Below are 24938 nucleotides of genomic sequence, written 5' to 3'. Positions count from 1 at the left end.
GATCAGGTTTAAGGTGCTGGTTTTAACCTTTAAAGCCCTATACGGCCTAGGACCCTCGTACCTACGGGACCGCCTCTCCTGGTATGCCCCACAGTGAAACCTACGATCTGCAAATAATAACATCCTCAAGGTCCCAGGCCTCAGAGAGGTTAGGCTGGCCTCAACTAGAGCTAGGGCCTTCTCGGCTGCGGCTCCAATCTGGTGGAATGCTCTGTCACAAGAGACTAGGGCCCTGCGGGACCTGACATCTTTCCGCAGGGCCTGCAAGACAGAGTTGTTCCGCCAGGCCTTTGGTCAGGGCGCAGCCTGACTCCCTCCTCTGGCAACCTGCACAGAATTTTGCTTAATTGGTTGCCATCAATTTGATTTAATTAATTTTTATAATGAAATATTTTTAGATTGTGTGGCTATTTTACTGTTTGATTATTTGATTGTTGTTAGCCGCCCTGAGCCCAGCTTCGGCTGGGGAGGGCGGGATATAAATAAAATTTATTATTATTATTATTTCATTGGAGGTGCTACCAGGAGTTAAAGCATGTGCATGCAAACCATATGTTCTAAGTCTGAGCAGTGACTCCTCCCCTATGCCACATACCAAAGTAAATAATATTAGAAAATAAAGGGACTTCTGAAAGCCATTTATGTTGCAGCATGGGAGTCTCCTTTTAAAAGTTTTGATTTGCTTAAACCTTTTGGGAATGTTCAATCCTTTCTGCATACAATTATTAGCTTTTTGGATCCCGGCCTTTGTAGTGGCATGTATTGACCATTGCCTAAATGAAGTCATGTTGGTTCCTAAGGCTTCGATTTTGGTCCCTGAATATTAGAACTCCTCCATCCTTGCATATTACTCATTAAGAAGAAGTGTATCTTGCCCCATCCACTTGGCTGTCGTGGTGACTTACATGATGGGCTTTTGTTTAAACGTTACAAAATTAATGTATATGTTTCTTGTAAGTCACAGGAGCTTAGATGGAATTCAGCATGTTGCTGTGCATATATCTGTTTCAGCATCTGTTGGAGCTTGCTAGGAAAGGTGGTCCAGATCTGGCCCTGAAGAGGAAATACTCAGCAGCTGCTTGTGCTGCTGAGGAACGGGACCGGCGAACACATCGACGGTTCCTGAAAATCCTCAGGGAAGTGAAAGAGGAATGTGGAGACACCACCTTATCCTCAGATGAAGAAGGTAATGGCAGGGTATTCTTTAGAATAAACAAAAGCTTCTTAAGTGAAGTGTGGATGGAGAAGTCCTTAATGCTGTATCAGCTAAAAACCTGAACATGGAAATCAGTGATGATATACACTTGCATATATACCAGTTGATGGGAACCATGGGAGGGGAGAGTGCTCATGGTTTCCCACAGGAATCTTGTTGGCCACTGTGAGAACAGGATGCCGGACTAGATGGGCCATTGGCTTGATCCAAGAGACTGTTACTGTGTCCTTAACAGTGGGGTACCCCAGACATGTGTCCCTATAAAGATGGTGCAATGTCATGGATATTTTTATTTGGACCATATAATACTGTAGCATGACTTTAATGGAAGATGGGTTATAAATGCTAGGCTGAATGTGCATTTGCTGATACAGGGGAAACTTTGTGCTCTAAGCATATTCATGTTTAAGATTAGGCTAATAGTACTTTTTAACATCTGTAGGACTAATGTCCTTCTAAGTATGTGTGTATCTTCTGGGTGATCTTTTCTATCAATGTAGTTCCCCTCTGGTGCCCTCTTCTTAAACCCTGTTCTGCTTGAGAAGTGAACAGATCTTATTTCCAGTTTGCCTTTCTCAACATTTTTACTATCCTTTAACTAAAATTATGCTCACAGAGTTCTTTATTTTGGGTGCTTTCTAATAAACCTAAATATTTTTCTCAGTCAGATTAACATACCAAAACATCATGGCTGGCTTTATAAGTTTTAGAGCTACAATTAGGAAAATATCCTGATTAACAGTACTTCCCCTTTCTATGGCCTTTCAAATAGAGCCATACTTTTTCAACTCAGTTGATTGAAAAAGCAAAATTACTAAATGACTTGGATGTATGAGTGCATCTGCTGCCTAGAAAAATGAGCCTTGTGCTCAGGTTTGTTGCTTCTGTTCTGCTACTATCCCTGTTGAAACCTCACTATTGTGTTGCATTTCAGATCTGAACTCCTGGATTCCAAATTCTCCAGCCCATTGCCCAAGCCCTACTGTTCCTCTCAGAGTAATCCCCACATTATCAACCCAAGACATGAAAACAGCAGGTAAGCTCAAGTGGTATCTCAGTCTGACTCATCTTGAAAACTTTATACATTAAAAAGATGTTTTCGCACAGGATTTTCCTTCTTAGTTTTAGAATTTAGAAACCACCTCCTTCCATTTTTAAAAGACTGTTAAAGGCCATTTTCTTTTCCTCCTGTGTTGGGCATTATTGCTCTCAATCCATGATCCAACCTAGTTTTCCAGCCAGGTTTATTGCTTGTTAGCCAGTCAGGCCATTCACATACACAAACAATAAAGAGAGCAACAAAAGAGGTACATATAAAATACATTAAACCATACTAAAATACTTTTACAACTGATTGACATGTATTAACATATATTGCCAACAATACACAAATGTATTGGCATTTTTCATGTAGTAGCTGCCACTATATTAATGCACATTGACATACTTTTTTTTTTGAAGTGTCAAGGCTCGTTTTATATCTTCTTAATTAACCATTCATCTGCATTATGCCACCAAGTGAAAATGTCTTTGTTTTACAAAATAAAATGTATTTTAAATAGATTTACAGCAAACTTTTGATAGCATTGTCTTCGTTTTCCCCTAGATAAACTGGAGTTTGGTGAGAATGACCTGAAGATGATACTGAAAAAACATCATGAAAAACGCAAGCGCCAACCTGTAAGCAAACCATAAGGAGACCACTACTTCTTAGTACTCTTTTGCTAGTGCCTCTTTCTGCAGCAAGGGACCTAGAGAATAAGGCCCTCCTCCTTCCTTGCTAGCAGTCCTATCCTAAAGCATGTTTACTTGGAAGTACATTCCACTGTGTGTAGTGGGGTTTACTTCCAGGTAAGTGTGCATTTGATCACAGCATGAATATGTCATGAGAAGCAGATTTTCAGTTTTAAAAAACAAAGTCCAGGAGCTTGAGAGAAAACTTGATCCTCTTTTCCCTGCAGCCACAGTAATATTTGCAAGCTGATCTTACACTGCAGACTCAGTACAGTATGGGAGCAAAAGGATTCCGTTGAGATTTCAGTTGCTTTTCATTTGTAGGTTAAGTTTGGGGTGTTCAGGTGGAAGAGGTTGTAGTGGCAAGTTGGGAATCCAGCCTATATCCTGGACAGGGTTTGGGATACTTGAGACAATTTGGAACCTGCTGGAATGATGTACCTTAGCTGCATGATGGTGTAATTTGGTTTTTATTCTGACTTACAGAAAGCAAGACTGAAAGTTTAAGCAAGGGGTGGGGGACCTGTGGCACACCAGTTGTTGTTGGAATCCAGTTCCCATCAGCCCCAACCAATATGGCCAGTGGTCAAAGAAGATTAAGGAGTTGTAATTCAACAACATCTCGGGGGCCAAAGTTTCCCCATCCCTGGTTTAAATAAGAAGTTGCACAAGCCTAAGCATGTTTACTTAGAAGTAAGTTTCATTGACTTAAATGAGGCTTACTCCCACTGAAGAGAGTTCGGGATTATAGCCCAAAGACACTTGGTGAGAATGACCTGAAGATTTCTGAGTACAGGGGAATCCCTGCTTATGTGGGGGTTCCATTCTGGGTTGCTGTACACATCAGTGGGATGTGTGCAGGTCTGTTCTGGCCCACCCTGTCCCCTTTCAACGCCAAAAACAATGAATGTGTCAGTAGTCACACACGAGTGGGGAGGTGCTTGTGTTCAATTTTGCTTGAACTGTAGTTTTAAGTGGAGATTTTCTCTAGGTATATCGGATATAAATAATAATTTTTATTGGCAAAACAATAGGAAAAGCAACATATGATAGTTCAGTCTCAACAGGTGTCTTTCATTCTCCAGTTTTGCTTTATGGTTGTCGTTCTCCTTGTTGAATGTCTCTTTGTCCTGTATAGAGCCATCCTGACCTCATGACTGGGGATCTGACTCTGAATGATATCATGACACGTGTGAATGCTGGTAGGAAGGGATCCTTGGCAGGTATGTGAATCAAGTTCAAGGCTGCTACATGACTGCATTTTTACTATTTTCTTTAGCTGGAGTTAGCAGATGAACATCTGTCACTGTATCATTCAGTTTTTACTACCAATGGGAGCTAAAACTATAAGTAAATAAAATGTGGCAAGATTTGCAGTGTCACTTGGTGATAGTCAGGGAGAGTCCACAATAACATGATGCTTTCCATATTGGGGATGCCCTTTGCTTTTAAGCAACCATTTCTCAGACAAAATAAATTTGGTTGAAATACTATTCCTGCATTGCAGGGGGTTGAACTAGATAACCCTTGGGGTCCCTTTTTTGAGTACTCCATATCTCATTTTCGTTTCAAAAGGAGGCTTGCTTGCACATCTCTTGAAAATGTGTTTAGGAATCAAAATAGGTAAAGGTAAAGGGACCCCTGACCATTAGGTCCAGTCGCAGACGACTCTGGGGTTGCGGCGCTCATCTCGCTTTATTGGCCGAGGGAGCTGGTGTACAGCTTCCAGGTCATGTGGCCAGCATGACTAAGCCGCTTCTGGCGAACAAGAGCAGCGCACGGAAACGCCGTTTACCTTCCCGCCGGAGCTGTACCTATTTATCTACTTGCACTTTGACGTGCTTTTGAACTGCTAGGTTGGCAGGAGCAGGGACCGAGCAACGGGAGCTCACCCCGTTGCGGGGATTCGAACCGCTGACCTTCTGATTGGCAAGCCCTAGGCTCTGTGGTTTAACCCACAGCGCCACTTGCGTCCCAAGGAATCAAAATACTATGTTTGTATTTATGTAAATGCAAAAAACATTGGGTTGGCTTGATCATATTTGCTCTTTTGGTTAATTATACTTGCCTGCCACATCCTACAACTGGGTTCTATTTCATTTCAATTCATGCAAGAAATCCTCTGATTCTAAACCATAATTGGCTGTGATTCACAATGTTTTTAAAACCATGTGCCTACAGTGGTGCCTCGCAAGACGAAAAGAATGCGTTCCGCGAGTCTTTTCATCTTGCGATGTTTTTCGTCTTGCAAAGCACGGTCCGTCGCAACTGCGCCTCTTCAAGCAGCTTTTTTAAAAAAGCGCAAGACGTTTTCGTCTTGCGAAGCAAGCCCATAGGGAAATTCGTCTAGCGAAGCAACGTAAAACCGAAAAACCCTTTCGTCTAGTGAGTTTTTCGTCTTGCAAGGCATTCGTCTTGCGGGGCACCACTGTAGTTTGCTTTTTAGCTATTTCTTGTAATGTGACCAAACCATTTCTGAATTCCTTCAGCAGCAGCTCTTGAAACAGTGTCAGCAGCTATAACTGCTGTAAAATGGGGTATTACATCTTTTGCACTGAGAGCTTTTTGTTACTCTGACATGGCGGAAGAGGCGGTCACACTTGCACTTCTGCATTCTTCCATAAGCTAAAGTCTGGGCAACTGTACCTCTTGGCTGATATTTGACACCCTTCTTAATTTGTAATGTGCAACTTACAAATTCTCCCTCTCTTTTGAAACTGAAGCTTTGTTTGACCTTGCTGTCCTTAAAAAGAAAGTGAAGGAAAAGGAAGAGAAGAAGAAGAAGAAACTAAAAGTGATTAAATCAGAAGCAGAGGATTTCTCTGAGTCCCTTGGCAACACTGAAGGGATGCCTTCAATGTCTCAGAATCCATCCCCCATCCCGCCTATCTGGGATCCCCCATCTCTCTCATCTGTTAAAGAAGAGTAAGTTCCTTCCAGAAGAGAATGCACACAATGGATGTGGTCCACAAATTACATAATGAGGCATATTTACAACAAAGCCAGTTGTAGTCACACTGGAATGAATCAAAATAGAAAAGTTCAGCACAAAGAAGCTTTTTTGTCTTGGTAGAAGTGATGCAGCATAGTTAATACAGCCCATATAAATTGCATGTATGAATAAGGTGTCTTTCTATATTCTGGGTTGCATAGTGGTTGAAAATAAAATGCATGGTGTGCAGTAATGCAGCAATGTAATTTAAAGTCAGCCTCCAGGGCACACGGGCACATGAAAGATGGTAGGAGGAGAGAGTGTAATTTGAAAATATACATGTAAATAGGCTCCAGGTGAGGAATAATGATGTTGTATGTTCCTCTTGTCTAAAAGTTGAAGATCCATCAGCGATTAATGTCTTTTTGCTGCCTTCTGGTGGTAAGACAGAGTCATAACTTGCCTCAGCTATAAATTCATTAGATAACCTTTAAACCAAAAAATTGTATCATGAAAATAGGTCAGTATTACCATATCTTACAGCAGGCGTTGGGGAACCTGTGGCCCTCCAAATGTTGTTGGACTCCAACTCCCATCAGCTCCAGCCACCATGGCCAGTGGTTAGGGATGATGAGAGTTCAGCAACATCTGGAGGCAGGCCACAGGTTCCCCACTCTTGTCTTACTGGTTTGTTTGTAAGATTGCTGAAATATTGTACATGAAAGTACTTTGAATACAAAGAAAGAAACAGGTAGATATGCTAAGCCCCCTCATTCTCAAAATTCAGTTAAGCCAATTCAGTTAAAGCCAGTTCATCTTCTGTCAAAGGCCTCTTGAAGATATCAAGCCGTGTCTTGGAGTAAATGAAATATCCTTCAGCTTCTTTTCTCTGCTTCTGGAGATTCTGCTTCTAGAAGGCCCTGCTAGTCTCTCAGTGGTAAGAGTTTTTCCTGGACATCTTTCTTGGGAGTTGGATGGATTAGGATATAACCCTATTTATACACTTAAGTGGAAGTAAGTCCAATCAAATTCAGTGGGCCTTAGTTCTTTTAAAAAAAATAATAAAAAGATTTTTTGTGTCTTTATTGGAATGGTGGAATACACCTATTTTGATAACTTGAATATTTGGTTGCAATTAGAAACGACACTGCAGAATTGCAATACTGGTCCAACAGTCTTGTCTTTACTTCCCCCCTCCCCCAAAGCAAGAAATAGGATGAAAATGCACCAAGTAATCAGAAAGCACTAGCAGGCATCGGTTAATCCAAGATTCTAGCTAGTGGGCCTTCCTTCTAAGTTGATACGTTTAGCCTAAGAGTGTTTAGATTGGTGCCTATTCATTTGTTAAAACAATCTGTTGTTTCTTTTTTGTATTTGTTGTCCTTCCTTTTGTCCCCACCAAGAGATCCTTCCAAAACTATGGTTTTCAACTATTATTAGATAGTTCATTTCTGTGGATTTGCAATCTTTTTGATTCCATCTGCTGTGCTTTGATTTGGAAGTGCTTTATTTATATTTATTGATTAAAGTATTTCTGTCTCAGTTTCCAAGATGGTTTGGGATTTCACTAGTATTTCTCATTATCACCATCCCTCCCTTCTTTTGCTCAGCTTGAGGATAAAGTCATGGATTGGCAGTCTTCCCCTGCCAGCACATTAAATAGTTGGTTCTCCTTCGCCCCCAACTGGTCAGAACTCGTTTTGCCTGCACTGCAGTATCTCACAGGTGACAGCAGAGGTAAGTCCCACTTTTTTCCAGGGTTTTTTCTTCTTGAGCTGTGCCAAGAATGAAGTAAGTTGGCTATCTGTCATGGCCTGTGAACAGCTATTGCTTATAAAATTGCATTGTGTCATAGATGGCTTAGATCCAGCCCTTTCTTCCTGTTCTCCTTATTTATGATGGTAGCCACTTGATGTGAAATGATAATTTTTTGCAGAAGGGATACATTTCTTGATATCCAGATTGTTATCTTCCAAATTTGTTCCCTTTCACCTTGATGCAACATCTGATTCTGTTCCTGAAAAACTTAATTCAAAGCCGCTTAGTAAGCAAAGATAGCCAGCAACCTGTTGTATCTTTGAGTTGAATCCAGTGAAGTAATTGCTTGAACGGAATGAGTTCTGCTTGCACAACAGAATTCCTTCCCACCACCTGCTCCAAATGGTATGGGGAGCCCTCAGAACAGATTGTGTGGGTGCATGGGGGAAGGAGAGGGGAAAGTTCCATTGCACAAGTGAAAGTTGTTCCACTTGCACAGTGACTACATTGATTGCAGCCCCACATCTTTTGTACTGTCATGGCAAGGTGGCTCTTGGAGACGATAGCTTGGGTTCAGATATGCCCAGCCACTTCTGTACATGGAAGGGCTATTTCCATCTTAGCAAAAGAGCATTGCATAAGAAAAGTGAACTGAAATCTAGAGTTGATTTCATGCAAACCCTTGTACAAAGCTTTGCACAAAAGCATTTACTCTCCCACGCCCTGGCTGCTTCTGCAGAGGGGAATGCAGACACCTCATGGATGGATGTGACAGAGCTCTAGGTACCTAGCTGCACAGAGCCTTCTGGTGGTGGTTATCACCAGCACTAATGAACAAACTGATTCCACTGAAACTTCTTGAGTCCTGTCTCATACTTTAGAATAAGGTGTACTAATAGCCAACAGCTGACTATCTCATCCTACAGGAGACAATTAGACATAAGTGGTATCCCAGTAATGTCTAAACATATGAAACATTACGGTATCTTTTATTACAGATGCTCCTTCCAGTTTTTCTCCATTTGTTGAATTCAAAGAGAAAACTCAGCAGTGGAAACTGATAGGTAAAGTAACTTTGCTTCTCTGTCCCCTCCTGTTAATAAGTCTTGCCTGCTGTTCTCTTGAGGCATTTAGCTTCCATTTGGAGCTGGAGTGGCTGAACATCTTCTGCTTCATCCTCTATTACTACCCTTATACCTGTATAGTCCTATGTGTATAGTAGACTTTTGACTATATAAAATCATTGTGTATGTGTGTGTGTTTAAAAAAACTTCTCTTGCATGGATCTTGCATTATGTTACCTTCCCAGTTGTCTACTAAGAGGCAAATAAACGTTGCTTTCCCTATTTTTTCACCTCCTTCTCGGTCACGGCCAAGGCTTTAAATCAGCTTCAACGACTGGAAGACTTCTTTGAGATGTATCAGTGCAATCCCAATTCCAATTGTATGACAAGGGAGAGTGAAGACACACTTGCTGACCACTCCACTGTGCTCCTGCCTGCCTCACTGCACTGGAGTTATGTCTATGCTGGGATATCAGTTCTGCTGGTGGAGGCTCCCTGTGCAGTTTAGGACTGTGCAGTACAGGGGGCTTCCAGGAGTCACACAAGCTCTGTGCTGCAGACATTCAGCCCTCCAATAAGTGGAAGGCAACTGGGATGCAGCACAGCATGTGAGTCAACAATTGTAGTCACACTATGCGCCCCTGTCACAATTGGAACATTGCAAGGGGGAATGCATTGAAAGGCCTTTGCTTCATATCCTTTTGCATAAAGGCCCTGGCTAAGGTGGGTTCACCCTACGTCATCTTTAGTACCACTACTGTAGCTCAGATATCAGCAGTTGGTAACAACTCTCCTTTCCTCTTTTTCGGTTCTCACCTTAGGCTCTTCACAAGACCATGAGAAGGAGCTGGCAGCACTCTTCCAGCTCTGGCTGGAGACAAAAGACCAAATCTTCTTCAAGGTGAGAGAGGATATTTGTAGGAATGTGGCAGCATCCCAGCTGGCTTGTCCAAGGTGCTGACAAAAATATTTCTTTCATTGGTAGGACAACGAAGACAGCTCAGATGCCACCACACCTAATCCCCGAGTGTAAGTATATATTCAGTTCAGAAATCTGCTCAAGTGTTAGTTAGGGTTACACTTATTTTTTCCTATTTTGAATTTTATTACAAAGATGATTATATCAGTTAATGTGAAACAAACAAGTTGTCTAAAAAGAAAGCTCAACATTAACTGATACTCAAATGTGTGAATTACATTGTTCTGAAGTGTGGTTCGTTTTTCCAGTCAATAAATATTGAGAAATGAGCTGGATTCTGCTCCTTTCTCTTGCATCTGTCTTAGTTTATTTCTGACTGTAAAATCTTGGCTTGCACTGATCATGCCCGAGGCAGGAGGAAGTTGGCAGGAATACTGAGTGTGCATTGGACAAATTACACTCTTCCCATATATTCTCCCTATAATTTCAGTGTTGGGCTGCCTTTTACTTCCAAATATTAACTGCTGCATAGGGTAGCTAGCTGTATTTTGCTTTAAAAAGCTTTCACCAAAAGAATTTCAGCATTTAGCAGCAAATGAATGCATACTTGCCAAGAAGTATTAACCTCCTTTGTACATTACATTTTATCTTGCTCAGGTCTGAATAACATGCTGCTCCTTGCATCATGACCTTTTGTCTTATAATGACAAAAGGTAAATCCTAGAAAGGTGATTTGTAATTTTTTAAGAAGTGCCGCAAAAATTCTCTAGCAGAACTTGTGAGGTAATCCAGGTTGCTAGATTCTCTTTTTCTTCTTCTGTTACTTGGACAGCACCAACACTCAAAAGTATGTACCTTCTGGATACAATTTTCCTTCCTCCCCCCTTCTCTTTCACAACCGTCTTTTTAGTTGGTTTGGGGATCTGACTCTGAAGGGTTCTGATCAGGTTTGGAGTGAACCATGTAGGGGAAGGTGGATGTATGCACTCCAACCTCATGCTGTTGTTTGTTTCAGAAGGACTGACTACGTAGTCCGGCCTAGCACTGGGGAAGAGAAACGTGTTTTCCAGGAACAGGTGAGGATGACGCACATTTTGTCCCATGCATTGCCTATGCATTGCCAGGATTGGATGGGGAAGTTTTATTTTATTATTTGTTTATTTAAACAATTGATACATTGCTTAACTGCAGTAGTCTCTAAGTAGTTTACAAAGATACAACGGGTGGGTGGAAAACATTTAAACCTATAAAATCATTTAAAATGCCTGCCTTCCAATTTATACATATTTTGCTTTTCAGCTTAAGTAGTCCATTTTCTGAGTAAAATATTCACCTGCATCAGTAACTGTCAGAAGAAACAGAAATTCCCAATGACAAATAACTTTATTTCATTTCAGTTTCTCTCCTTTTTTCAACCTGTCTTCTTAAATGTTTTTTTTTAAAAAAGGTACCAGCACACCATTTGACAAGAGGGTGCTTAAAAATTAGGTAGCAGAAAAGCATATAAACATTTTGACAACCCTAAAAACACACAGTGATTGTGTTTGTTTTGCTTCGTAGCATTAAGGTCTCAATACTAATGTCCCAGTAGTTGCATTGTATGTGCTGGCTACATTACATCACCTAGCTGAGTCTTGCTCTTTACTGTAGGCTAAGCCCTGATCTTTGTAGCAATAAGAGATTCCACATGAGCTGTTGGGCTTTATAACTTCTTATGCAGACATTGGATAATACTGGCTTGTGTGGAGGCTTGGGGGGGATAATAATAATTGGGCTGAAAGATATACACATTTCTCCTCCATTTGTCTTTACCAATATTATCAGTATTATCTCTGACCAGAATTAATCTTTGAAAATGCTAAACTGAGAGATGCTCAAAACTAAGCGATTAATGCTTAGTATAAAGAGGTTTGCTGCCTATATGCTCCTCAGTATACATGACTGAAATATAAGCAGTTGCCCTTCCTAATCTTTACCTTCCCCTAAGCATTTGTTATTAACTCAGTTCACATTAAGTGGTAGCCATAGATGCTTATCTAGAAACCTGCTCTGTTTTTTTGCCCTTCGATCTCTTGCTCATCTGAGCACTTCTCTTTCTCCAACATGTGCAGGAACGTTACAGGTACAGCCAGCCCCACAAGGCCTTCACCTTCCGCATGCATGGCTTTGAGTCGGTGGTCGGCCCTGTGAAGGGTGTGTTTGACAAGGAAACTTCTCTGAACAAAGCCCGAGAACATTCTCTGTTGCGATCAGACAGGCCTGCATATGTCACCATCTTGTCTCTTGGTAAGTTGACATATTCTCTCCCCCCCCTCTCTCTCTCTCTGTGTGTGTGTGTGTGTGTGTGTGTGTGAGAGAGAGAGAGAGAGAGAGAGAGAGAGAGAGAGAGATTTCAACATGTTACAGTCTTTTTTAGGTTCGCAGTGACAATAGATTGTAAGAAGAGAGGAAACAGCAGTGCAGTCAAGCTTTAATTGTTCACAGTGATAAACTGTTATGTTAGTCACCTTGAGAATTAGACACTGACGAGGGGAAAAAACTATCCTAAATAAAGGAAGGTCCCAGGTTCAATTAATGGTGTTTCCATTTAAAAGACCCTTGGAAGTAAGACTAGGAAGACTTCCACCCAAGACCTTTGTGGCCACTGCTGGCAGTAGTGACCAAGACAGGTAATAGCACTCTGTTTCTTGTGATCCCTGGCAACTGGTATACAAAGGCCTGTTGCCTCTGATACTGGAGGTAATTAAGACATAGCCACCATGTTCAGTGGGTGCTAATCACGATGACTATATATATCCCCAGTATTGGGCAAGATGCCTCTGACTGCCAGGTGCTTGCAGAAGGATATTGTTGCACTCATGTGTTGCTTTGTGCTTCTCATAGGCATCTGGTCACTGAGAACAGAATGTTAGATAGGCCTTTGGTCTGATCCAGCAGGGCTCTTCTTATGTTCTGGCACTACATAGGGCAGCTTCATGGTTTAGAGAAAAAGATTGCAGTGCAAAGGCTGAAGATACGAAGCTCTCTTATACCAGGTCAGAACATTTGTCCCTGTAACCTGGTATTGCCTACTTTGAATGTCAGTGGCTTCTTGGAGGCCTGTCTCCTCTCCTGCTGCCTTTTTGGAATGGGAGATGCCAGGGGTTCAGACTGGTTGTTTCATGTAGGGAAGCACAGTCCATGAGGAATTTCTGTAGCCAGGATTAACAAGGGACCGAGTTACAGCATAACACAAGAAGGGAACAGAGGGAGGAACAACCTGTGGTGTGGAATAAGCATGCCCTTGGAAAGCCTGCAAGTAAGAAAAGTTTGTTAAACTTGCTTAAAATAGGCAGAAACCTTTCAGTCTGTTTGAGGGAACGATTACACACAGTGTGTGTGCCCTCCCATCAGATGTCAAGGAGATAAAGAACTACACAACTTTTAGAAGACCTCTGAAGGCAGCCCTATATCAGGAAGTTTTTAATGTTTGATGTTTTACATGTACTGTAAGCTGCCCAGAGTGGTTGGGGAAAACCAGCCAGATGGGTGGAGTATTAATAATAATAATATAAATAATATAAATAAATAAAAAATATGTGGAAGAATGAGAGAGAGAGGAAAAGAAACAGAAACAGGGGACATTCTTATTGTTCTGGTAGAGAGCTATACTGCAGGGTTTGGGGCTGTAGCCCAAGATGAAATGAGAACACTGGCAGAAGATGAGCAGCAAGGAAGTCCAGATTTATTCTTAAATCCAGCTGCTTTTCTATGTGATAAGTAGCCAGTGACCTTGATGATTTCTTCAGGGTGTGGGACTGCTATCCAGAGCAAGTGTTCAATTGGTATAAAGCCCTAAGTTAAAGTTAGGAACCCACACAGTGAGTGGAACCTGAATGGTTCAAGTGTTACTTCAGTCTTTGTGTCAGTTGAGGTCTTCACAATGCTTTGATCTTTTTTGCTGTCTCAGTTAGGGATGCTGCTGCCCGTCTTCCTAATGGAGAGGGAACTCGTGCTGAGATTTGTGAGCTGCTTAAAGACTCTCAATTCCTCGCTCCTGATGTCACCAGTGCTCAGGTAAACTGGGAGAACACAGAGGCATTTTCTTTTCAGCGTTCCTCTCTGATGAGAATTTCTCCTATTGAATGGAGAAGCACCTTGTGATTGATTTTTAAGGTCTACAGTTCCATAGCTTACGAGAGTGATAAAGCTGTAGCCTAACTTATGGAGTTGGCGGTGCTTTTTTTGTAATAAAATCTGAACACTGAAACAACAGTTTTTGGTAGTGATGTGTATAATACACTCCAGCTTGCAGGTGCTGTCATCTTTGTTGTAGAACTACAGCACTCGAGGAAGCTATACATGGTAACGAGTGGAGGTCTGTTTTGATCTAGATAGACTGAGAGCTTGATATATGTTTCTCAGATGATTTGCCATCTCAGCATGGGGCTATTTTAGACATCCATTTTGCTTCTAATTGTCATGCCCCTTTTCTTCCTTCCTGCATGTGCAAAATATATTTGCTATGATGATTCTGAGCTGATCAGTTTTGCATCCTCCATTTAATTGTGAATTCTGTTCTCAGGTTAACACTGTGGTGAGTGGTGCACTGGATCGATTGCATTATGAGAAGGATCCCTGTGTGAAATATGACATTGGACGTAAGCTATGGATATACCTACATCGAGACAGGAGCGAAGAGGAGTTTGGTGGGTGTTCGCTGGAGGGCCTTACAGCAACCAGATTGCAATATAATGGATAGAGGTGGCCTTGCCTTAAATGAAGAAGAAAACTGGCGCTGAATTTTTAAAATCCCATTTCAAAAACTCACAGCATTCTACAAATTCAGGAACAGGGTGGGGGTGAGGTGTAGTTCCAACTCCCAGTCCTGGAGAAGGATCCTATATCCCCACAATAAGGGCTAACCTTATTGTGCAAGGATATAGGGTGTTGTTCATGCTTTAGGGTACCCACATATACACACATGCAGATACATATCCAATTTTAGTATGTATTTTCCCCCCTAAAGGTGTATTTAACTAAAATCCTTGCCAACTAGGAAAAATGAGATATAAACAAGTTTTGTCCTGTTTACTGTAAATTTTGCCATTATTGAGATGGAACATGTAATTTGCCTCTTGTTCCTGACTGAACAGCAATCACTTTCTCTTATTCATCATTCAAATTGAAAGGCATAAAAGCCTCCTTCAGGGGACACATTTACAGAAAATGTCATAAACATGCATTTCATGCAAGACCTGCCTCTTCCTGGCTGGCAAATTATCTAGTTTGGTATGTTTTCTATTGATCACAGAGTAGGAATTCTTGGAAGAAGAAGCGTATTTCAAGGAAAAAGAGAAGCTGGCTTCATAGGTGGGCAGTCTCACTCTTAGCATCTGTTTGAGAACCCTTCCTTATTCTTCCTTGCAGAGCTGATTCATCAGGCTCAGGCGGCTGCAGCTAAAGCTAGAAAAGCCCTTCAGCAGAAGTCTAAACCTCCTGCAAAGATAGTAAGTTGCTCAGTGTAAATACATGGGGCACAGATTTTTAGACTGTCCACTGTTTTGGTTGAATAGGCTTGCTGCCCAATCTCATCTCAAGGGCTTATCTAATTATCACCAATAGACTCAAGGAAAGCTCTGGTCTATCCCTAAACAGCACTCTTCCCACTCGCACAGGGTTGTCTGGGCTTAGTGCATTTCCACCCCCACCCTGCCCCCATTGATGCCCAATATTTTGTTGCCTTTGCAGAAGTCCAGTAGCAAGGAGAGTTCAGTGAAAGTGGCTACTAGTGGCACCTCTGAGCCTAGCCAGCTGAGCCTTAGTGATTCCAGCATGCCACCAACCCCTGTGACTCCAGTGACACCCACTGCCCCTCCGCTTCCAGCAATGCCCATCTCACCACCGCCAGTCTCCGTGGTTAACAAGAGTTTGCCAAACGTTGCATCAGAGCAAGCTAAACCCAACCAAAGGTAAACCCTTTCCCTGTCTTTGCAAAAAGCAGGGGTGCAACTGTTCACAGGATTTGGGTGATAGATATCTCTAGTGAGGAGGGGAAATACAATTGGGGGTTGCTTTAGGACCATCTGGATTTAAGAAAGAAATTCAGCCAGTCTGTTATCCTAAGCAGAATCTTCCACAAGTGAACCTTCCCCCAAGTGGTACAAAAAAGGAAGACTATATTAGCAAAACCATTCAACTTCGATTACTTGCCTGAGTGGGCCAGGGAAGGTGAAAATCACATAGATATTGCAAATCAGTTGTAAAAATCTGTTTATGTAGTCTTGCAATGAATTATCTGTTCAGTGAGCTATTTATTGTTTGGTTGCAGCTAAAATTATTACCTGTCAATACACGTTTTAAATCCTTGATTGATTTTGGTAGCTTAAAGCAAAATAGTGAAAACTTTGCTTATTGCTAGCCTGTTCTAGAACAAACTTGTGCTTTTAAGTTAATCAACTTACTCTTTTCAACTTATTCACAGCATCCTTCTGGTGTCATCTCCCACCATGCCGCAGCTGGGGACTTTGCTCTCCACAGCACAAAGTACCCAAGCACAAACTGGGCCTCAGCAAACCCCCCCTCCTCGTGTGGCCAGCCACACATCTTCCTCAGGACTCCCACAGGTTCGAGTGGTTACAACACAGTCCAGCCTCCCACCTGTGTCTCAGCCAGCCCCATCAGTGATCCAGCAGCAGCAACAGCCCCCACCAGCACCTGTTCTTCAGGTCCATGCCCCTTCCACTTCTGCACAAACCAAAGCACTGCCTCAGGTGAGGGCTATCTCTGTGGAGAGTTAGCCAGAAGTAAGAATTAGCAGTCTTCTTCCCCAGTTGTCATTTGAATTATGTGAATTATGGCCTATGGTCATCTCTTAAGACACATCATACTTTTTGCAAGCACGTAAATCCCATGGGCAGTTTAGAACTGAAGGAAAGCCATGCAAGTGTACAGAGAGAGCGTGATTGGAAGAGAGCATTCCTGAATAAAATAGCTTTTAAAGGGCATTTGGAAGAGAAGCGTTTGGAAAGAGTATCCCCAGTAGTTAATTCTGCAAGGGTGAGGACTGTCGCCTCGGGATTTCTAATAATGTTAGGGCATCGTGAAACTGAATAGAAGGGTGTTGCACCGAATAGGCAAAAAGACAACCACCTTGACGGCATCTACTTTTTCTTGTCCCTAGGCTGTCAACACTGTCACGGTGAAAGCTCAGACCAGCCCAGTCCAGGTGCAAAGGCCAGCAGTTTCTGTCACAGGACCAGTCAGTGTTGCTGGGACAGGGATCTCGGCAGCTCTCAGCCCTGCCCCAAAGCCAGTGACCAGTTCTTCAGGCAGCTCTGCCCCCAACTCCTCCTCTGTGTCTCTGTCGTCGTCATCCTCCTCCTCCTCTTCGACTTCCTCCTCTTCATCCACCACAGTCCTCCAGAACGTAGCTGGCCAAAATATCATCAAACAGGTGAGGAGCTGTACCATACTGAGAAATGGTTTTGGAGTATAAAAGCCAGCCTATGCTGATCAGATTTGAGTCCAGTGAGTTCAGTGTTCTGGCTCCAGCTGTGGCCAGCCAGATGCCCTTGAGAAGCTGATAAGCTGAGCACAATGACTTTGTGCTTATAAAATACCAATGGGTCCCTGCCCAAAATGCTATGGCTGGCAAAATATACATGGGCATGTGAGCACCTGCTGAAAATCTTGCCCTTTCCTAGTAAGTTTAGTTTGGCATGCCTTGTTTTTCTTTAATGGAGCTTGGCATTCATCCATGCACCCAGTGCTGTATAGCATTCTGCCGCAGAAATGGTATGTGTCTGTGTCTGTCTGCAAGAGAGATATTCAGCACAATACATTTTTCCTTACAGGTGGCTATTACTGGACAGCTAGGGATGAAAAACCAGCCTGGGAGCAGCATCCCGCTTACCGCCTCCAACTTCCGCATCCAAGGCAAGGACGTTCTGCGCCTGCCTCCCTCCTCGATCACCACTGATGCAAAGGGACAGACAGTTCTCCGCATTACTCCTGACATGATGGCCACCTTGGCCAAGTCCCAAGTCACCACTGTCAAACTGACGCAAGACCTCTTCACTGCTGCAGCCACTGGCAACACTTCTGCCGGCAAGGGCATCTCGGCCACTCTGCGTGTGACTTCCAGCCCCATCCAGTCTTCTGACTCTCCCGCCAAGACCAGCACGCCCACCTCTGCCTCACCAGGCCCAGCTGGGCCCACAGTGGTCAAAGTTACTCCTGACTTGAAGACTGTGGAGTCCACTGGCTCTGCATTCCGGCTGATGCCTGCTCTGGGCATGACTGTGGCAGACCAGAAGGGCAAGGCCATCACTACGGTGGCATCCACTGAAGCCAAGCCAGCTGCCACGATAAGGATTGTGCAGGGGATGGGGGTGATGCCACCAAAAGCTGGGCAGACCATTACAGTGGCCACGCATGCCAAGCAGATGACTGCTGCCTCGTCTGTGAGCGTCCCTGGCACAGTCCACACCTCTGCTGTTTCTCTGCCAACCATGACTGCTTCTGTGTCCAAGGCGGTTGCTGTTGTGTCAGGGGGGGCAGGGACGCCCATAACAATAGGAACAGGGACCACGACTATGCGACAAGTTCCAGTGAGCACCACAGTCGTCTCCACCTCCCAGGCAGTAAGTCATCCCTGCAGGGGATAGATAACCCTTTGGGTCCCTTCCAACGCTACCATTCTATGATTCATGTTGTTTTTTGGAAGGATAAGCTTGATTGACAAACATCCGTTTCTAAGTGGGGATGCCACCTTGTCTGTCTTAAGTAGGCTCTGACGTATGGAAGAGCACTGAATGCCATTAGCAACAACTGTGTATGTATTTTGTGAATCCCTCAGCATCCTGAAAACTTTAATTTGTGGGATGGCCTTTCCCCCTGTTCTTGGTAACAGTGTGGCAGAGAGGTGGTTGCTGAACCTCTATAATTTCTGTCTCTGATGCTTCTTTTCCCAGGGGAAGCTGCCTGCCCGTATCACAGTGCCCCTCTCCGTCATAAGCCAGCCTGTGAAAGGCAAGAGTGTAATGACGACCCCCATTATCAAAGGCAACCTTGGGGCCAAGTGAGTAACACAGGAGGATTCTGTTCAATCTTCAGGACTGCATTTGTGTATGATGAGCATCTATTGCAGATCACAATTAGATTAATGGAAGGCCTAGCCAAAAGGACTTGAAAGCACTCAAATTTGAAATGTCACAGAAAATGAGTCAAACAAATTCTGCCTGTAGGAAGTGCTAATGGACACTACTGAGTCTTGCTTCCCAAATCCAACTAGCATCCGATGAGTTTAGCAGTGTTGGTGGTGTTTCGATTTGGATACCTCACATACCCACCTTCTGGGGTTGCCAACTTTTCAGCCTGCCCTTTTAGCTGTGGCTTTGACAATTGCTTGGTTTACAGATGTTGGCAGGTGGGAGCGTTTTGTTTCTAAGCATGGAAAATCTGTCCCTGCTGGTTTTTTACACAAATTTAAGCTGCCATTTTAAAAGCTCAAAAGAAGGCTTGGTTGTTTTTCCTGCTCTCTGCAGACACCCCTTGGAAGGGGGAGGGTAAAAAGTGCAGCTGGTGGTTAATCCTGAGCACAGGATTGCATTTAGACACATTCTTGTAGCTTATTCAGAGTCTGAGGGTGGTTCTGACCAGTACTGAAAGGCCAATGTGGTACAAACACACTTTCTAAGTTCTGCTATTATGCAAGAGGCACCTCAGCAAGATCCAGCCCCACTCTGTCACCACTAACTTCTTAATGGGTTTCTTCCAATAGTATCAGCGGACTGGGTAGAAACATCATTCTCACCACCATGCCAGCTGGGACGAAACTGATTGCTGGGAACAAGCCGGTGAGCTTCCTGACCGCACAGCAGCTACAACAGCTGCAGCAACAAGGCCAGGCCACACAGGTAAGGCCTGTATCTCATTTCCCCCTTATCCTCTGTTGCATCAGGACTTTGCCTTGACATGGCACCGTCCCAACATCATTGTGCCACACAAATGTTCTGATTATTTTTCATTTTTGAAATTCAAGTACAGTGGTACCCCGCAAGACGAACGCCTCGCAAGACGGAAAACCCGCTAGACGAAAGGGTTTTCCGTTTTGGAGGCGCTTCGCAAAACGAATTTCCCTATGGGCTTGCTTCGCAAGACGACAGCCCATAGGGAAATCTCCGGGACAGCGGGGAAGCGCAGCGCGTCTTCCCCACTGTCCTCGGACCTCCTCCCGCCGCCGGCTTCGGAACAAAGCTCCGATGCCGGGCAGGGGGGGGAACGCCTCCTCCCGCCGCGCGGCATCGGAACGAAGCTCCGATGCCGGGCGGGGGGGGGAACGCCTCCTCCCGCCGCGCGGCATCGGAACGAAGCTCCGATGCCGGGCGGGGGGGGGAACGCCTCCTCCCGCCGCGTGGCATCGGAACGAAGCTCCGATGCCGGGCGGGGGGGAACGCCTCCTCCCGCCGCGCGGCATCGGATGGCTTTCCTGAAGACTTGGGGTGGGAGGAGGGTTTTCCTTCCCACCGCCAACATTCAGAATGCTGTTCTGAATGTTGGCGGTGGGGAGGAAAAACCCTCCTCCCACGCAAGCCCCGGGAACAGAGGGAAAGCGCTGCACGCCTTCCCCTCTGTTCCCGTACCTGTCCTGAAGGCTTGCGATGCGGAGAAAAGCCCTTCTCCGCACCGCCAGCCTGGCAAGTGGTTTCCCTAGGAACGCATTAATTGATTTTCAATGCATTCCTATGGGAAACCGTGCTTCGCAAGACGAAAAACTCGCAAGAAGAAAAAACTTGCGGAACGGATTAATTTCGTCTTGCGAGGCACCACTGTAAGCAGCTGAAATTTGGTGTGGGGGTGTGTGTGGGTCCTACAAATACACTTGCTGAAACATTGGAACTGGTAACTTGAAGACAAGGGCAAGATGGGAGTGGAGGGCTTTGCTTGATTACAGTTCAGTTCCCAGTAGTATTTATGTTTCTGTAACATGGCAAAGGCTGAACTGAATGATTAAATGTATTTTATTTCCTTCTGCATGCTGTTTTGCACAGGTGCGAATTCAGACACTCCCAGCCTCCCATCTCCAGCAGGGAACAGTGTCGGGCTCTACAAAAGCAGTCTCCACTGTTGTCGTGACAGCAGCGCCATCTCCAAAACAGCCACCAGATCAGTAAATTCAACGGCAAGCTGTAATTTTGCAAGAGTTACTTCAGCCCTCTTATTCTATTTCCACCCAACTATGGCTTGCTAGAGTCAGACTCTACTTACCCACAAGTTGGTTCCTGATATTTTGGAAGCACTTGTGGGAAATGCCCGTTGTTTGGTTTCTGTTAGAATAAGCAGAACCCCTAACACAAGCATCCTGGAGTGCTGCATTTTAATAACCTTAACACCTTCATGTTAAGTTGCTGGACCCAGCCATCCTCTCAGAAAGGCTGGTCTCTTTTAATTTTCAACCTAACAGAATGTAAGTTTCAAAGAAACCTGCTGAATTAAGGCAAAAAGGTCTTAGAAGAAATGGACAAGTTATATTGCGCCGGACTTCAGTTTTATCATTTCCAGGGTGGTTCTTATGGACGTTCTGATGCTGGATTTTTAATATTTGGTGCCTAAGCTTTCACCTGTTTATTTGATAATTTCATTCAGGTTTTTTTTAAAAAACGAAGATTTTCTTGACAACTTTCCCTCTCTGTGCATAAACTTCACCTGTACTGCTTTATCCTCTTCAAACTAAGCATTTATATAAGGTGGTATAAAATTGACCTTATGTGACATGCTCAACATTATGTGAGATACTCGGAAGAAGGCCTAGAGAGAAAGAGAAGAGGGTATTCTAAACTGGTTGTGAAAAAGAGCCAAAAGCAAACCCCTCCCCCGGAGAAGCTTAACACCTTGGACTTTATGTGACGGGGTAGTCACCTTTTGGTATGAAAAGCTAAAGAAAGCTTGACACCGTGTACCAAGCTCTCTTCATATAAATTCATTTTACTGATGTTGATTATCACTATTGTCTTTTCTATTGTTAACTGAATCTCTTATCAAAATGCATTTTATCCAATTAGGAACCTTTACACACTAACAGGAAAAAAATTATTGCTCAACACACCCACACATCTGCAAATACTTTTTATATGCTATCTCTGCAGCATTGGAATAATAAACAGATTGTCAGTTTCTGTTTCCCCCTTTTTAAAAGTGAGCAAATTGTGCTTATTAGAACAAAGTAGAGGCAAGATTCCAGGGCTGCTATTCATGCACAAAAAGATCGTTTTGAGACAACGTGGGCAAAATACAGAATAATATTAAAGGAGATTAAACACATTATTTGGTAAGGCCTTTCAGTTGCTGAGGTGTCCCATTCCCCCCCCCCCCGATAAATTTGACAAACACCTGCCATTTATCGTTTTTAAGGCCAGCTAAGTTTATAGCCCTCTTGATTAACAGCATCTGCTACATTCAGAATCAAAGAAGGAGAGACTCTGCTGTCTGCTGCTCACATGCTGTGACTTACTATTCCCCCCTCCTATTTTACGAAAAAGCAGTGTAACGATAGAATGCTGTAAGTTACTTTACTCAGTTTCCAGGATTGCAAAGTACTGATTGTCTGTTGTCTAGTTCAGGAGTGTTCTGTCTTGAAGTAACATGGCACAGCTACTTTGGGACTTGACAGGGGGAAGTTTTGGCCAGTAGAAGCTGAAATTGTGTATGTTTGAATTGACCCTGCTTTCCTGGTTAACTAATTAAAGGATATTTTTCACTGGAACCTGACTGGGCATTTAACTTGGCCTATCCCTTCCAGTCCAACTGCCTAAAGCAAAAGTGGACAAACTTAGTCCTTTCCTCTGTGGTTTTTTGCTGTCTTTTTAAACCCACATTTACTTGTCAGGTGCATTTATACCCCTGCCTTTCCACTGTTCTTAAGTGCTGTGGGTAACTTAAAAAAAAATAATCAAACAGAGAACAGTTGGCAGGTAAAATTAGAAGTGGATCAGTGCAGGAAAACTCCCATCAGCCCAATGAGGTAAATGCTTCTTGGGATGAAACCTGTCTTCCAGCAGGTGGCAGAAAACTAAAAGAGAAAGTGTCAACTCTACCTCCCAAGAGGCAGGGTTCCAGGCGTAGTTGCCAAGGAGCAGGCCTTCTCCCACTTTCCAGCTGCTCACCTTCAGGATGTGGAGAAGAGCCTCTCCTGCAAATCTGAGGAAGTGGGCAGGGGACAGTCCTCCAGATATCCTGGACCTAAGCCCCGTAGGGCTGCAAAGGTAAATCACTAGCACCTTGATGGAATTGGACTGGAAGTTCATGCAGTGGATGTAGAAAAGCAGCTCTGCTACCAAGGATAAGCACCTGCCCAAAGCCCAGCTGCTGCATTCTGGACCAATAGAATGTTCCTAGAGACTCTTTGAAGTCAGTCCCGTGCAGAGGACTTGGTAGTCTAGTCCAGAACATTGACTACTGGGAAACTGCTTTTGTAAATAAATGGTAACTATTGTTTGGAGGGCACTGACAGAGAGAAGTTTTGAGTTTTTCCCACTTTCAGTGCGGTACTACAAACTTCTTGCTTTACATACACTGAATAAATAATAGTGTGGGAAAAGGCCTTTATTTCTAGATTACATTGATGAAAACTGAATTGTTTTCTTGTTTGAAACCAAAATTAACTTCCTGTGTGTATGCCTGCTTTGGAGCCTTCACAATTGCTTCTGTTGATAATATCACCGCTCTACAACATTGATGTTCCTTTTTATATTATGGGAAAATACAAAATCTTTCCCGTTTCCTGGTACCCTTCATGTAAATTCCCCCGCCTCAATTTTGTCTATGCTTTCACCCACCCATCTCACCTGTGGCTTCCAAGTGTGAGGTATTTCTTCTCTCCATTGCAAAAGCGTGCATACAAGCATTTCCTCGTAAATGTCCCATATGTAAATCAGTCATGTGAGATCTGTTGAAGGCTGCAACTTCCTTTGCCGCACGGTGTATGCATAATATCAGAAAGCACTTCTGTCCAGTTGCTTGGAAGAGAAATCTGGTGGTTGAGGTGCAGAATGAAACCGGAATCGCCTGTTTCCATGGTGTATTTCAGGCTACAATACTTGACTGGAACAGACCCCCGATTGAACCCTGTAAACTGCCTAGCTGGTTACTTGCAAGAACACACACATATTACAATGGGGGTTGCATCCAGTGCTAATCCAACTCGAGGCAGACCCTTGACATGACTAATTTATTAATTCCCATGTGTCCACTTTTGAGGCTGAAGTGGAAGGGGGGCGGTGAAAAGACTGCAAGTAAATGACCTTGTGGAATGGGATCGAAATATATTTAAAAATAAAAAAATTGTCCAGTAGCACCTTAGAGACCAACTAAGTTTGTTCTTGGTATAAACTTTCGTGTGCATGCACACGAAAGCTTATACAAAGAACAAACTTAGTTGGTCTCTAAGGTGCTACTGGACAATTTTTTATTTTTTAATATGTTTCGACTGTGTCAGACCAACACTGCTACCTACCTGATTGTGGAATGGTATGTGGGGGTGGTGGAGAGTTTTGCAGCCCCATCTGCAGATGTTCACAATGGTTTAGCTTCCGGGAACCACCTTGCACACTTGCTTATGGTTAGATGTCTCACTCCTTCCTGTCTCCTCCCACAGTTTGTGGCTTGTGTAGTCTTGCAGCTTCTGACTTGCTAGCTTTTTTACTGTCCTTTTCCTTCATTTAATTCCTATTGCCCATCTCCAAAGCAGGCTTTCTTTTCCTCTTTCTCTGCTCCTTTGATTTCGTACAGAAACAGGGCACAAGCCCCTAAAGCTGATTTTAAACCTCATGTAGCTGCATAGGGGGCGAGGGCAACCTTCTATTAGGCATCCCACCATCATTTCCTTAAACTTCTAAGGGTTAAAGCTTGAAATACAAGCTGTCCCTAACACCTCTGTCAAACGATGTCCCTCCTCTCCTTTAATTCCTCTGCTAATTGCTTGTTTCTTAATTTTGGTGTTCCTCACCAGTTGAGAGGAATATTGTTCGGTTACCGTTAGCCAAGTCTTTGCGTAGCCTGTTCTGGGGTATAACTCCAACCCCTGGCCAGCAGTAGCAAGGCATACCCAGGCACATGCCAGTACAGTGGTGCCCCGCAAGACGAATGCCTCGCAAGACGGAAAACTCGCTAGACGAAAGGGTTTTGCGGTTTTTGAGCTGCTTCGCAAGACGAATTTCCCTATGGGCTTGCTTCGCAAGACGAAAACGTCTTGCAAGTTTGTTTCCTTTTTCTTAACACCGTTAATACAGTTGCGACTTGACTTTGAGGAGCAACTCATAGAACGCGGTGTGGTAG

The 24938-nt window shown here is 43.6% G+C and overlaps 1 protein-coding gene across 6 annotated transcripts in view; it reads left to right on the top strand.

Annotated features, from left to right (window-relative positions):
• The window catches only part of NFRKB (nuclear factor related to kappaB binding protein), a 28202-nt gene extending 6605 nt beyond the window's left edge, over positions 1 to 21597 (top strand). For 5 of the 6 annotated variants that reach the window (XM_081172460.1, XM_081172457.1, XM_081172461.1 and 2 more), the window contains 22 exons: positions 1012 to 1186; positions 2151 to 2252; positions 2823 to 2896; positions 4089 to 4173; positions 5674 to 5875; positions 6711 to 6819; positions 7493 to 7619; positions 8639 to 8704; positions 9526 to 9605; positions 9690 to 9733; positions 10639 to 10699; positions 11735 to 11909; positions 13573 to 13679; positions 14188 to 14311; positions 15033 to 15112; positions 15354 to 15574; positions 16087 to 16375; positions 16786 to 17058; positions 17459 to 18247; positions 18578 to 18684; positions 19387 to 19522; positions 20657 to 21597. In XM_081172460.1, coding sequence (XP_081028586.1) covers positions 1012 to 1186; positions 2151 to 2252; positions 2823 to 2896; positions 4089 to 4173; positions 5674 to 5875; positions 6711 to 6819; positions 7493 to 7619; positions 8639 to 8704; positions 9526 to 9605; positions 9690 to 9733; positions 10639 to 10699; positions 11735 to 11909; positions 13573 to 13679; positions 14188 to 14311; positions 15033 to 15112; positions 15354 to 15574; positions 16087 to 16375; positions 16786 to 17058; positions 17459 to 18247; positions 18578 to 18684; positions 19387 to 19522; positions 20657 to 20779 — 3549 coding nt within the window. In that variant the 3' untranslated portion in view covers positions 20780 to 21597. The remainder of the gene's footprint in view (positions 1 to 1011; positions 1187 to 2150; positions 2253 to 2822; positions 2897 to 4088; positions 4174 to 5673; positions 5876 to 6710; positions 6820 to 7492; positions 7620 to 8638; positions 8705 to 9525; positions 9606 to 9689; positions 9734 to 10638; positions 10700 to 11734; positions 11910 to 13572; positions 13680 to 14187; positions 14312 to 15032; positions 15113 to 15353; positions 15575 to 16086; positions 16376 to 16785; positions 17059 to 17458; positions 18248 to 18577; positions 18685 to 19386; positions 19523 to 20656) is intronic. The other variant, XM_081172462.1, reaches the window with a different exon arrangement.
• The last annotated feature ends 3341 nt before the right edge of the window (positions 21598 to 24938 follow it).

This window comes from Podarcis bocagei (assembly GCF_964188305.1).
Source record: "Podarcis bocagei genome assembly, chromosome: 15".
NCBI classification, from domain to species: Eukaryota; Metazoa; Chordata; class Lepidosauria; order Squamata; family Lacertidae; genus Podarcis; species Podarcis bocagei.
This window is presented reverse-complemented; position numbering and strand designations above follow the sequence as displayed.